Raw genomic sequence first — 14,693 nt, forward strand, 5'->3', positions numbered from 1 at the left:
ATATATGGTATTTGTGATTAATTATATTGTCAAAGCAATTTTGCTATAAACAGAAGGTAATTTATAAATAAAATTGAGGTAGCATACAAAAAAATAAGTTCTGAATTACTCTTTTAGGGGCAGTAGAAGCCTTTTCAATGACTTAAGAAGCCGTGGCAGAAATCAGAACCTCTGGTGGCACAGTGCTATCATGCTGTGCCTCACATCTACCACCTGCTCTCAGAAAGAAAGGCCTGCAGTGTTCTCCTCTTAAGATTACAGCCTCAGACATCCAACAGAGGCTTGCAGTATGTCCCAAGTGACGGAATGGCATTTGGTTGGGTTTAGGGGGAGGGAAGGACACAGTGTTGCGGTGCTAAGACTGGTGATTCGAATCCACAATGGCTCAGAGGCAAGAAGATAAAAAGCTAGAGAGCTTTTTGTCTGATCTACATCTGGCTATCTGGCTCAGGGTCTCAAGACTTGAACTGGTGGCCTCTTCTACTTGCCAACTTTAAACTTAGCAGGATCCAAAGTCAGCTGTCCACTGCCCTGCTTCCTGAGGAACTCTGGGCTCGCCAGCCTCTGAAGCCAGTAGTAGCCAGCTGTCTGAAACGCTGCCTGCTGCTGATTACTTGCACTCTGTCTGTCCAAAGGCCTTCCTCCTGTAAACCTGGAACTGGCCTCTACAAGCATCTGAATCATTTCCTTGAAATAAATCTATCTCTCTCTCTTTGGATAGACAGACAGAGATAGAAGTACATAGATAAGGGTTACTTGCTTTGATTGTCTAGTGAACCCAATGAGCTAAGAGTAATAAGGACGTCAATGAATTAGGACGCCAGAAGAAGAATCAGTGACTGTGACTACACCATGGACTGCCAAAAGAACAAACATATCCGTCCTGGGTGAAGAGCAATCAGAATGCTCCTTCGAGGCAAGGATGCTGAAACTTCATCTCACTTTGGACACGTTATCAGGAGGTATCCCTGGGGAAAAACATCATGCCAGGAAAAGTAGAGTCAGAAAAGGAGAGGAAGACCCTCAGTGCACTGAATTAACACAACAGTGACTGTCACACTGGCCTGATCATGTCAGAGAGCATGAGAATGGTACAAAGTAGGGGAAGGTTCCCGGCTGCTGTTCACAGGGTCACTACAAGCTGTAATCAACTCGAAAGCACGTCATGAGTGAGCCTGGACTAAAACACTCTCTAAGGAACCATGTATCTACAAAATAAAAAAAGAATGTGTTGTTTACAAAATTGTTTTTCAAGGGGCTCCTTTATCATTTCTAAACACCTTACCAAATCAGTGAGAAGAGAATGGGCAATGACTGAATCTTTAGCCACAACGAGTATCAGAACCACCCAGCAGACCTACAAGTTAAAAATAATAATGGCTGTAGCTGAAAGATGACTTAGCTATCAGCATACAGAAGAGATCAGCAGGAGTAGCCATCCAAACACTGAATCTCAACAGCAGTTGTCCTGAAGAACCTACTTAATACCTTGTCACTTGAGTCAGCTCCACCACAGAATTAATCAGAAATGTAATGGTCATAAAGCAATTTGATTTAAGACCACCTTTACCAGGGTAAGTCATGTGCTTGTTCAGTAAAGCAGAACTTAACTATACTCCCTTACAGACTATAACTTAAACTATGATACCTTTGGCTGGAGGATCACTTGAAATACTCATAATAATTCAATCTGGGTAAGTATTAAGTCCTTTTTTGTTCTTGTTGTAAAATCTCTGGCTAATTTTCTAGCTATCAGAAAGCAAATACAATAAAACATTCATTTAAGAAGCAAATAGATATTTGTGGACAACATCAGCATAAGAGGAAGTTTCCTTTCTGAGTGTTCACTGGTCGAATTTTCCATCCCATAAAATGAAATGATAATTGAAGAAAATAAAAATGTGGCTGGTGTATCCAATTTATTCAGTCTTTTAAAAAAATTTACATAGTTTCTAATTGTCTTACATAAATCTGTCAAAAATTCTCTGATCTCTATCTACTCATCTAATGAAATTTCTCTTCTTTTAAATTATTTTATTTTAACTTAGAAGCATCAGACTTTCAGGGCCACTAACAATAGTTATTTACATAAGAATAAATGCTGTAGAGTTTCAGAAGTTATTTTATAAACAATGTCACATTTATTCCTATCATCAAAAGGTCTTTATTAGTTTTCTCAACTAGGATAGTGAAGCACTGAAGAAAAGGGTTGAAGAAAAATCACACCAAGCTGAGCCGCCATCCCAAATCTATCGATTCTGAACACTGGCTCTGAAAAGCCACCCTTATGCACAGGAATGGGAGAGGAGAAGTCATGAGAGGCCGTGGTGTAATCTGAAGCGTGGAAATGAGGAGAAAAGAAACCTGGGTCTTCAAAAGGCTGAAGCACAGTGCCTGCTGCCAGCAGGGGGACTACCGGCTCCAGAATCATCACCTTGTTTGTGAGCAAGTCTTAAAAGTCAGGAAATTCTCACAAACTGCTAGCAAACCAGCTCCGCAGCAGCCGAGTCTTACCAGGCTTCTGCGAAATGAAATCCTCTACACAGAATAGTTATAAAACCTTCTTTATATATATTTAAAGCAGGGAGTACCAGGAACTGTCCTGACGTCTAACGCCCTTCGGTCTAAGGACCTGAAAAGGAGGAATGAAAAGGAGTAGAAAGTGCTATCTTCAGGTAGGAAACCCATCAAAGGACAAAACCCAAGTTTGAGCCATTTCAGTTTACTACAAGTGTTCTTCAAATGTGCAGATCTGTCAGTGAGCAAATGACCCACTGGGCATAAGAAGAAAACTAAGCCTGCTTAGTCACATAAAAATCAAGCCCATAAAGTACCTAAAACAAAAAGACTAGCTCTTAGAGCACAAGCAATAAAAAGTTTCGAAAGGCTTGATTTCATTCCTTCTGTACAGCCAGAGTTCTGCTTACTTGTCAGCACTTTTCTGGAAAAATGATGTTTTGCAGATAATCCATTCATCATTTGCATATAAACCCAAGTCATTACGCAAAATGGAAAATACCAGTTTCAGTGCTTCACATTTAGCCAAATGTGTTTACCTGATCCAACTGATGTTACCAAAAGCAACAAAGTACGCTAAAGTCCTGCCTAACCAGACAGAATCTACTGTAGAAGTGAACCCCAAAACTGAGGCACCCGGCATGGCAACCATGGCTTCCCAGAACTAAATCAAACTTCATTTTTAATCAAAGAGCAGTGCAACCTAAACATTTTGCTTCCATTGTTTACTCTTGTAAAAGTAAGTGCTTAGAACCCAAAAGGAACATGGGTCAAGATTTTAGCTCGTGCAACGAATTGTTTCTTAAAAGATGTTTGCTAAGATGTTCGCACAACCTGGTTCAACAGCCTCCTTATAAATTTTCTGTCATGTAGCCCCTCATTTTTGTGAAAATGTAGGACTTTTCATTCCTAATAAAAATCTGCTGGTTTTGTAAGCAAAGATAATGAGGCTTCAGTGCACATATTCTGGGCATGTTGCTAGGAGGGCATCCCTTGGAGAGAGATCTCATGCTTGGGAAGCTGAAGGGCGGTGCGAGAGATGAAGACCCTCAAGCAGGAGGGCTGACAAGGTGACTGGGGCAATGGGTTTGAGTGTGTCAGAGATTGTGAGGATGGCAGAGAAGAGAACAGAGTTCGGAGCAGTTGTTCACAGGGTCGCTGAGTTGGACTTGACTCCACAGTACCTAACAACGAAAACAAAAGCCTCACTCTTTTCTTGCAATCTGGAACACCAGGGTACCATGGTGCCCTGCCAGAGGGCTAGCACATCTCCTACTCATTCTCTCTACTTTTCTTTAAAACTCTGCTTTTACTTCTAATATAATGCAAGACTAGCACTTCTCCATATACTGTACACTTCAAAACAGAGAACAACGTGCTAAGACTTACTTGCTACTCCCGATGCGAGTCCATACAGCAGTCCTCCTGCATCTGACGGCTGGGAGAGAACGTGGGCTCCTGGAGGAGGGGGTTTTTCTTGTCTGATGAAGTTATACAATAAAGTTTTCACAAGCTTGCTCGTATAGGAAAGACTGTAAGGAGAGAAAAAAAGATAACAATCTTTTCAATGGCAGTCACTAGATTCTACATAGCAACACAGAAACAATTTTGCCATTAACATAAACAAGTTAACAAAATTCAAATCAATCTAACAGTATCATAAAACAGTGAAAACCATAGGATTTGTGTCCAGAACTGAGATGAAAGCCTTGTTTTACTTCTTACTGTGACATAAAACACTGGTCAAATTAACTAAACTCTTTGAGTTTGGTTACTTTCATTGTAATTGTATTAAAAATATGAGATTATATACTTAGTACATAACACACTTAGTTAGAAAATGAAAGTAATGTCAAATCAGTCAAAAACTAGTAGTAAAAGACTATTTTTTAGGTGTGAGATACATGCATACAAAAAATAAACGTATATTGATTTTTTTCATATTAATACTCTTGTGCTTTTAAGTTGGTATATATGGGTAAAACGGGTTTATGTGGCCAGAAATGGGTAATAAGCCAATTCCTATAATACAGCAAAAAATTTTAACAGAATCTTAAATGTTCTGCTGAGTTTTTATATTATGGCTTCCAAGATGAACCAAAACTCAGTAAAAAGCATACTATGGTTTAAATGTCTGGCACCATGTACTATAAAAACCTAACAAGACAACACATAAAAACACCAAGAGTCTATGAAAAAGGCAACCTCAACACTTAAGACCCTATGAACAATGACATTCAGAGGCATGTGAGACAACATCCCATAATGTCAAGCACTATTTCAAACTATGGTCATTTAGACTATAAGGGATTTATTTATAGTCATTTAGACTATAAGGGATTAGACTATAAGGGATTTATTTTCTGGCAGGAGAGCAAAAGAAATAATAACAGAAACATACCATCGACCCTGCATCAAATATTTGTGGCTGATGCTTTGCCGTAAAACTTCTTTGTGGTAGAGTTGGCAGGAAAGAAAAACCACCATTGTTGATATAGCTTCTAATGATATTTCATAGGTAATATCTCTGTAGAAACAAAGGGAGGGGGAAACAGGATAATAATCACTTCACTAAGATAAAAAGAAAATACTTGTTTAAAAACTCAGGTCTGGAAACAGCCCAAATATCTACACAGAACTGAATGGACTGAGAAAGTGTGGTACATTCACACGATGGAATACTATGCAGCACTCAAGAGCAATGATTTTGGAAAATACTACATAAAGCGGAAAAGACTGGAAAGCAATATACTGAGGGAAATAACTCAGTCTGATAAGGACAAATATTGCATAAGACTATTATTGTAAAAATGAAAGGATAATACTCACACCCATGTTTATTGCAGCTTTGTTTACAATAGCAAAGAGCTAGAAACAACCCAAGTGCCCAACAAATGGATAGAGATGCCTGGTATATTCACACAATGGAATACAATGCAAAATTGAAAAACAAGGAACTCATGAAATATTATAAAAAATGGGTGACCCTGGAGGACATTATGCTGAGTGAAATATCTGAGTCACAAAAGGACATATATTGCAAAGGGCCACTGTTGTAAAACGGGACTGACATCAGGGTTGAGGGAAGACAGAGAAGGAGGGGATGAATGATATATACTGCATAAAGGGATATATGATTGGGTATTATTATCATGACAGGAGTCCATAATGAAGGCTGCACAGTAGAGTAGACTTGGGGGGAGGAATTGCATAACAAAGATAGAGTTTTTCTTTTACTTTTCAAGGAGAAGAGTGAATTGGCAGGGAGGGAGTAGGCAGGGAGAAAAGTGCAACAATGAATGAATGGAAATCCAAAGTCTCTGTAAACTTTCATTAAAATTAATAAAAAAATAGTAGGATAACTAGTAAAACTTATAGGAACTCAAGGCAGGAAGGGGTGAGACTGGAGGGGTGAGGATGGTGAGGGGCAAAACCACAGGGTTGCACAGTTTGGTGGGTGGAGGGAGAGGGTGAAGGTAATTGGAAGGCTCTAGGTGAAAAGACAAGGGCAAGGTCTAACAGTAATTAATTTTATAAAACATAATGCATGGGAATGGTTGTGTGAAACACAATATGAATAAAAAATAGGGCAAAACACAATGTATATGAATGTATATGAACTTTGTAAGCAAACCAACATAAAATTTTTATATATATATATGAACAAAAAAAACCCTCTTAGGTCTAAATAGTATCTGTTATTTTTTTTAATATATATATATATATATATAAATCTAAATCTCTATATATCTCTAGCTATAGTCAAGATGAAACATTAAACCCTTTTCCAATCATTAAGTCTTGAACTTAGATCCTCTATCCCATAGATTTCTTATTTTCCAACCGGGCTTTGAATCAGTTTGTTCCAGTTCAACCCCTGCTGAGAATTTGTATTTCCACCCATATACACAAAATCAGATTCTTCATTTTAACAAGTTCCCCGTGCACATAAGAACCACCTGAGGACCTTATTAAAATGTATATTCTGAATGAACACATCTGCGGTGGAGCTGCAAATTCTCAGCAGAGGCTGAGCCAACTTGAATAGACTTGTCTGACAGCATGACTTTCCAGTCCCCACCACCTTGCTGAATGATGACAAGTTTATTAATAAGGTAACTGTTACCACTAACGTTCTGCTTGAAGAGCCACCCACTGTCTAGAGCCCTTATGTTGATACTAGTTTACAGTCTAGAAACACTCAAATTGTAAAACTGGAGTCTTAGTAAGGAAAAAAAGCCTTTTAGCATTGACAATCATTTTACGAGGTGGTGGTTGTTAGGTACCCTCGAGGTAACCATGACTCACAGCGACCCTATGCCATCTGTATCATCTCTGACACACTTGAGCCCACTGTTTCAGTCACTGAGTCAATCCATCTCATTGAGGGTCTTCCTCTCTTATTCCGACCCGCTACCTTTCAAAGATTTCATTGGTATAGAATCCCCTCCCCCAAGTACACTCCACTATACAACCTTCATTCTGGACTCTTGTCATAACCATAATACCCAATCATATATCGCTGAAAAAGACTACTCTTATCCTCCCAAGATCATGAGCCACTTTTACAAAGAAATCATAAATCAAATAAAAGAAAATAAAGTTCTGATTGAACAGAAAGCTCAAGAATAAATGCATCAAGAAACCTTCAGTTACTGTAGAAGCTTAAAGAGGGTGGTCATGGGAACCGTAAAACATTAAGACCAGGAAAGTGGAAATCTCAACAATATAGTCCAAAAAGTAATTCTCTCAAAGAGTATCAGAATATACTGGGTATTTCTGTCATCACAGGAGACTAGAGCGAGGGCTACATGGTGGAGGGGACCTGGGGGAGGGTTTGTAAAACAATGAAAGAATCTTTTCTTTTACTTTTCCATAATTTTTGGACTCATGTACTTATAACTTGTTAGTCAAATTTGTGTCTTCTAGGTTGCAACACCCCCATGATACATCTTCAAGGATATGTACATGTACAGCCAAGCACAATCAATAAGAGTGCATCTGAATTCCAAAATCAATCTCCATAATAGTCTATGTGTTTCCTACTGCCAAAGGGGCCCTTTAGAGTAGTGAGAGAAGATCTTCACCCTGAAACCCACAGCGTCCCTTTTCAGCAGGAAGTAGCTAAGAGAATACGCCGTGCCCTTTTCCTTATGACTCAGGGTGAAGTCTCTCTCAGGGAGGAGTGATAGGGAATGGCAAAGGATACACTGACAAAGAAGATTGATCAGAACTGGCTTTGACAAGCACTGTGGCATTTGGACAAGAACAAACTGGGAAGAGGGTAGAGAGAATAATGCAACAATGAATGAGTGGAAGCCCAAAATCTCTGTAAATGTTTATGAAAATTAATAAAATATAATTATAGAAAAAAAAAAAGAGTATCAGAATATGTCTCTAGAGGGATCTCAATACCATCGTGAAATCAGCAGCAGAGAGGCAAGAGGTCCTCTGGAGCAGATACTGCTGTGTGGGACAGAGACCTAGAAGCCAACAGCAGCGGAGCAATCCAGAGACAGGGACGAGACCAAGCTGAGCTACACCTGCCTCCCCATGGAGCCAGAGCCAAGTGCCTGCGCCGAGACTGACTGGGCATGGGACACGAGTGCTGATGTTTGTGCTCCTGTGTGAGAACTGACACACAGCTGACCCTCCACTCATTGCCCATGCTTCTCCTGCAGAGCAGCTAGTGGCTAAGAAACATGTGCCTTTGGGATTGCAGTGCAGATTCCTGCCACTAGGCCACCAGGACTCCACAGGATACAATCGGAGAACACAAAGTGGAGCACTTGCCTGAGCTCATGGCAGCGCCCAGAGCCAAGAAGCTGAGGGTCAGAAGCCCTTCCGAGAGCATACCTAGGAAGAAGCTGTCCTGGCTGAAGAATTGTAACCTTCAGTGTTTCCAACTGGTATTACAACCTTGTTGTTGTTGTTGTTGTTGTTGTTGTTGTTGTTGTTGTTGGGTGATTTCTGTGCACTGTCAAGTCGGAACTGACTCATAGTTGGTTTTCAGACGTAGTAAAAAGGATAGGCAACTGTCCATCTTTCTTCCCCAGAGAAACTGGTGGATTTGAACCATGAGCTTTCAGGTTAGCAGTGCAGCTCCTTACCACTAGGCCACCAGAGCTCCCTACCATATAACCTTGTTACACCTTCCTAATAAACTCCATAATCATGGGCAGGGGAGAGTGTGGGAGGGAGAAAGGCAAGCTTTGTGATATTTTAAAGACTTATTGATGCTACAAATGTATTTTAGGGTGCATCTTCATAGTTGTTGTTGAGACCATAGAGTCAGAATCGACCCTCAGCTGGCCCTCCCGTGGGTAATCAAAGGCAGGTAATCGCATGGGAGAAGACTGCCCAGCCTTCTCCAGCAGAGGAGCTGGTGGTCTCGAACCGCATGCCTTCAGGATTGCAGTGCAGGTTCTTGCCACTACGTCACCAGAGCTTGTTTTAAAACTAAGTATGCAAAACATCAGAAATCTGTGCAAATGACCTTATTATATAAGGAACAAATTTCAGTTTCACTCAGAAATCTTTTGAAGAAACATTTTTTAAGATTTTTATGTACTATAGAACAATTCTTTAAATTTATAACATTTCTGTTGTATTTATTAAACACACAAAACTCAATTCTTATATTTGTTTCTCTCTTGAACTGTATATAGCTGATCTCCTTACTACCATCAAAGAAATGCAGGAAAAATTTCCTAACAAAAAATAAGAGCCAAAGATTATAAGTGAATTCTCAGATAAGTAATAAATCCTACAATAAATAAGGTCTGCATTTGAAAATATCACAAGGGAATAGGAGGTAACAACTGCTTAACATGTCTCAAATAAAACTAACAATCAAATGTGTTGTGGTATCTAAAATGCTCTCGAAAATAACTCAGGAAATGAGCAGGAAAGATGGTTGTGGATAAGGACAGAGGTGACATAAGAGAGGTTGTGACTTGAAAATGACTGACATTAGATGATACGTATCCAGTATTATCTCTACATTTATTTACTTTAAAAGTTTTCTGTAATTTAAAAAAGTCTTAAAAAGATAAAAAATTGATCAAAAAGAAACTGAGGATCATAAGTTCCAGAAAAGGAGAGGCTCCCTTGAACTTACTCTAAGTTCCTACCACAGATCCTGGCAAATGACAGGTACTTACCAAATATTGTGGTGTTGGTGGTGCTAATTACGGTCAAGTCAAGAACAACTCATAGCGACCCTATGAACAAAAGACCTGAAGCCTTTCTATATCTTAATTTCTCAGAGTTCAAAGAGTTTCCGGAGGCATGTTGTTTAGGAAGGGGATGCCACTCCTGCTTCCAAACCTGTCTTAAACTAGGAGCTCCACCAAGCATTGTCCACCATGGTAACCATTTATAGCATTTTGACACCCCAATGGCACAAGGTTCAGCATCACAGCAACCCTAGGTTACCTCAGTACAACATACTGACAGAAGAGTCAAATATTAGCTGGGATAAATTAAGGAAGTTCTATAGTTATCAAATCTAATTTGTTAATATGTTTCTTTTGAGAAGCTGACTATGTCCCATCAGCACTGTATTAATGTTATACTACCACCATTAACAATTCAGCACAAATGCATGCACTTAAAATAACACAACTTTATTTTCCTTAGTTCAGTAAGTCAGATGCCTGGTGCAGATCTCATCTAACTCAACTCAGGGCATTAGCACACTGCATTCCCTCCTGGAAGTGCTAGGGGACAATCCACTTCCTGTTCACCAAGGTTGCTGGCAGCTGTCCTAAAGAGAACAGCTTTCTCTTTATATGTGGCTTCTGGCCCTGGGTTTGATCAAGATGATTTGTGAAGTTACGATGCCAAAAATGAACTGGACCGTTTATGCAAATGAGGTATGTAAAATTCCTGTGGGGATCCATTACCATGCAAATTAGGCAGTTATGACTTACAAAAGGTACTTTTACACAGATTGGTCAAGATTTGGTATATAGTAGAGCAGATTCCTCCTGGCTAGTAAAAGTCAGCCCTCCACACAAAAGTTTGTCCTATTCTGTTTCTTTTAAGTGCCAGTCTCACAGAGGCTGAAGGGAACTTCACTGACATCAAGAACAGAACCAGGAACAGAGTACATCCTTTGGGCCTGGAGTCCTTGTGCTAAGAACCTCCCAAGACCAAGAAGGCTGTGACACTGAAAGCAGGCCACTGAACTAGGTAGGCTAGAGTATAGTCTCTGACCCACAGGGTGAGCACAGCACATCTGGGCAAGAAGCTAGCTGGTGGACTAGGACACCAAGTAGTTGCAGTAACTGTCCTATTAGAGCAGAGGCCAGGCCCAAGCAGGGTACACTGGCAAAAGCAGAAAACGAAGCTTGTCCGCAGATATGACTGAGAAGAAGCAAAGAGCCTTCTTGGTTGGAAGCTGCAAGCTGTACTGATCAGAAAATGTGATGCTGAGTTACATCCACTGGGCTCCAGGTTGACCTTGTTCTTCAACGACAACCTTTCACTTCTCTAACAAACCCCATACTTGTGAGTGCGGTCTGTGAGTCCTGTGGGGCACGATTACGAATGAATGAAACCAGGAGAGTAGTAGAAAGTACCATGGTGTCAGAAATGGGAAGAGAAAAACAAGCTGAAAAGTAAAGCAGTATATCTGACCTCTACTTCAAAGGAACAAGCTCTGTGCTGATGTCCACCATCCATCATACAAATAATACCTCACGGCTATGCTAATCCACTAGGTGGTGAGGAGAGGGATGGAAATATCCAAGTAAAATCATTCAAACGCCAACAAAACCGCTGAGCAGAGAAATGATTTAAGAATACGAGACACAGCATCAAAATGACAAAGCAAGGTGTGAAACACATACAACTGAAATGTCAACAAAAAGGCTATAATCAATGAGTTCAAAGCAAACAATAGACATGGCACTTACATACACAAAGGATGCTAAATACCATCTTCAAAACATTTCTACTAGGTCATTTTAAACACGTCACTGAGATTCCATTTTCACTCCCCAGACTGGCACAAATGCCAAGCGTACCAACACACTCTCTGGGGAAAGTCTAGGATAAAAACAAGCACTCTCACAAAATGTGGGAAAGTGTAAAAGTGAAACAATCCTAGAAGAATAAGAATCAATATACAGCAACATTACCAATGCATCTACTCATTGATCAAGCAATAGCTTTTTTTTTTAATTTATTATTTTTCTGTGAGTGTACCGTCAAATCAGATCTGACTGGTACAGGAGGAGATTGTCCCTCCTTCCCTGGCAGAGCATCTGGTGGATTCGAACTGTGTGACTCTAGGATTGTAGTTGCAGCTCCTTGCCATCAGGCCACCAGAGCTCCCCAAGCAATAACATTTTAAAGAATTTCTCCAATACCTACATTTGTAACTGGAGAAAATATTATGAATGCCTAGTCCTTGCAGTAATCTTTGTAAATACCAAAAAATGGTAACAATCCTAGCATCATAAGAGAACAGCTAATTTTTTTTTATATTGACCTGCAATGAAATCGGGAGCGCCGGTGGCTTAGTGGTAACAAACTGCACTGCCATTTCTGCTAGTGGCAATCTCCTCCTGTGGGATTTATTTTGAAAACCCACTGGAGGGTCAGCTAGGGATCAGTTCCAACCCAATAGTATACAACAAACAACACAATAAAACATATTTTTTAAAAAAACAGAGTGGAAATGCCTTTAATGAAATTGAAACCTTAATCCATTGCTGAGAGGAAGACAAAACGTTCAGCCACTATGGAAAACAAGTTAGCAGTTCTGCCGAATTTTAAACCTAACACTATGTCATTACTCATCTCATACATACCCAAAAGTGGTGGAAACACGTGTGCAAAAATGTGTCCAAGAATATTCGTAGCAGTATTTCTCATAACAGACAAAACATAGTAACAACCAAAACGGACATCAATTGATCAATAAATAAAATGTGACAGAGAATATATTCCATAAGAAAAAAGAAATAAAGTACTGGCACATGCTAATTCATTTTATAAAAGAATTTTTAAGTATTATGCTAAATGAAAATGCCAGGCATGAAAGACTACATATTATATTATTCTATTTATGTGAAATGTCCAGAACAGACCAATCCACATTGATAGAAAAGCAGTTTAGTGGCCGACAATGGTCTTTTTGTAAGGTGATGACCATATTCTAGGATGGCTACGGAACTCTGTAATATACTAATAACCTCTGGACTGTAGATTTTAAAAGGGTCAAATCTATGGGATGTCAATCATATTTCAATGAAGTTGATATATAAGGAAAGAAACAGACTTAAAGGATAGTTAATTGGGGAGAAGAGTTCAAAACTGTATGTGTAATTTTCTACCTTTTGTGTAAAAACAGGATGAAATGCAAATTTATGTTCAGAAATGTGTGCATATGCACAAAATTTCTGAGAAGGACAGATAAGAAACTAAGAATAGTGGTGGCTTACAGAGGCAGATGGGGAGGCTGGGAAGATACGGAACCAGGGCGAGGGAGACGTGCATGTATACCCCATGTACACTTTTTCCTTTTGGATCCTAAATGTATCACTGTTTTTTAAAAAGTTAAACAGCTGAAAATTTAGGACTAATTAAATGTTCAGAAATTAACTTTTACCTATTAAAATGATGATATATTAAAATAAGAGCAAAAAATCCCCTAAGTAACCCTAGTCAAATTAATTATCCTTAAGAACACAGAGTCAAAGTTGGGAACCTTAGGATATATGTCTAAGTTCTAATTTGTTAACTCCTACAAACATCTCCACTGGGTCACTTCTTATTTGTAAATAAGTACACCAGGCAAGATGATCGCTAATGTAATTTCCTGCTGTAATTCTCTACAATCTCCAAAAAAAAGAACGGAATGTTGGGCTCTAGGGGAGAGAGAATTTAAAAATACATTAATTGGACTATCTTAAGTGCCAAGTAATCAGGGGAAAGAGTTAGAGAATCTAGCCAACACTTGAAAGAAACAAAAATTCTACCATGCTGAGTGTGGTGGTTTTTAACAGGAGAAAAAATGATTTAATGTCCCTGTATAATCTTCAGAAGATTTTCATTAGTCACCAAAATAAAAATCAACTTTTAAATGGCCAAAATGTTAGCCCAGGAACTTTCCACCATCTGGTCTGGAAATGTTCTCGAACAAACTACTGTTGGAGCAAGTTATTAATTTCATGTGAAGTTAAAAAAAAAACCCTATATATAAAAAGATCATTGCCATGACCTTGTACTGCTGCTGAGACAGAGTGAAGACCTGGATCAAGAACAAAGCACTGAGAAATGTTGTTACCATTGGCAAAGGGCAAAGTGAAGGAAAAACACGCTCCTTGACTTCCCACTGGGTAAGAGGCCTGATGGTACCACAAATGGAACACAAGTCTCACAAAAACAACCGACAGGTTTAAAGGACAACTGTCAAAACATCAGTGCTATACCAACAAAGATTCCAGAAGTGAAGGAGGAAAACCGCAGTGAAGTGGTGTCCGCTCAAAGCTCACTGCCATCAGGTCAGAACCGGCTCACAGCTGACCCTCCAGCAGGTTTTCAGGAGCATGTAGACTGAACAGGAAATTTTCCCTGGGAAGCAGCAGGTGGATCTGAGCCATCGATGGTTTTGAACCACCAGAGTACCGGCCTTTTGGTCATCAGAGCTCCCTCCTTACATGTAACAGTGTATTACATACAGCCTTGGTTATCTAATACTGCTCACACGGAAATACAAAGCGGTGGCTTTACCCGACAGAAATTTATTTTCTCACAGTGTGGGAGGCTTAAAGTCCAAATTCAGGACTCAGGCTCTGGAGAAAGGCTTTGTCTCTGCACTGGCTCTGGAGGAAGGGCCCCGTTTCATTGAGCGACTGTGTCCTGTGGCGTGGTATCTTCCTCCATCATCTGGGCTCTGATCACTTACAAAAGAGATACTCAAGATACACCCTGCACTAATCTTGCTCCATTAACATAATAGAGACAATCCATTCCCAAATGGAATTATAACCACAGGCACAGGCTAAGAGGCAGCCTAGTGGCAAGAAAGTGCATTGCAATACTGAGAGTTCATGGTTCGAGGCCAACAGCTGCTCCATGGGAGAAGGACAGGCAATCTCCACCCCAGCAGTTGCCTCTGAAAACCCACCAGAGGGTCAGCTATGGGTTGATTCTGACTCAAG

General features: G+C 39.8%; 1 protein-coding gene across 1 annotated transcript in view; it reads right to left on the bottom strand.

The window, feature by feature from the left end:
• DYM (dymeclin) overlaps window positions 1-14,693 on the bottom strand; it is a 313,354-nt gene that overhangs the window by 237,571 nt on the left and 61,090 nt on the right. The window contains exons 6-7 of the mRNA XM_006891704.1: window positions 4,919-5,044; window positions 3,907-4,049 (exon numbers count right to left, since the gene is read on the bottom strand). Of these exons, the coding sequence (XP_006891766.1) occupies window positions 3,907-4,049; window positions 4,919-5,044 (269 nt within the window). The remainder of the gene's footprint in view (window positions 1-3,906; window positions 4,050-4,918; window positions 5,045-14,693) is intronic.

This window comes from Elephantulus edwardii, unplaced genomic scaffold (assembly GCF_000299155.1).
Source record: "Elephantulus edwardii isolate Elephantulus edwardi_28Jun2011 unplaced genomic scaffold, EleEdw1.0 scaffold00103, whole genome shotgun sequence".
Lineage (NCBI taxonomy): Eukaryota > Metazoa > Chordata > Mammalia > Macroscelidea > Macroscelididae > Elephantulus > Elephantulus edwardii.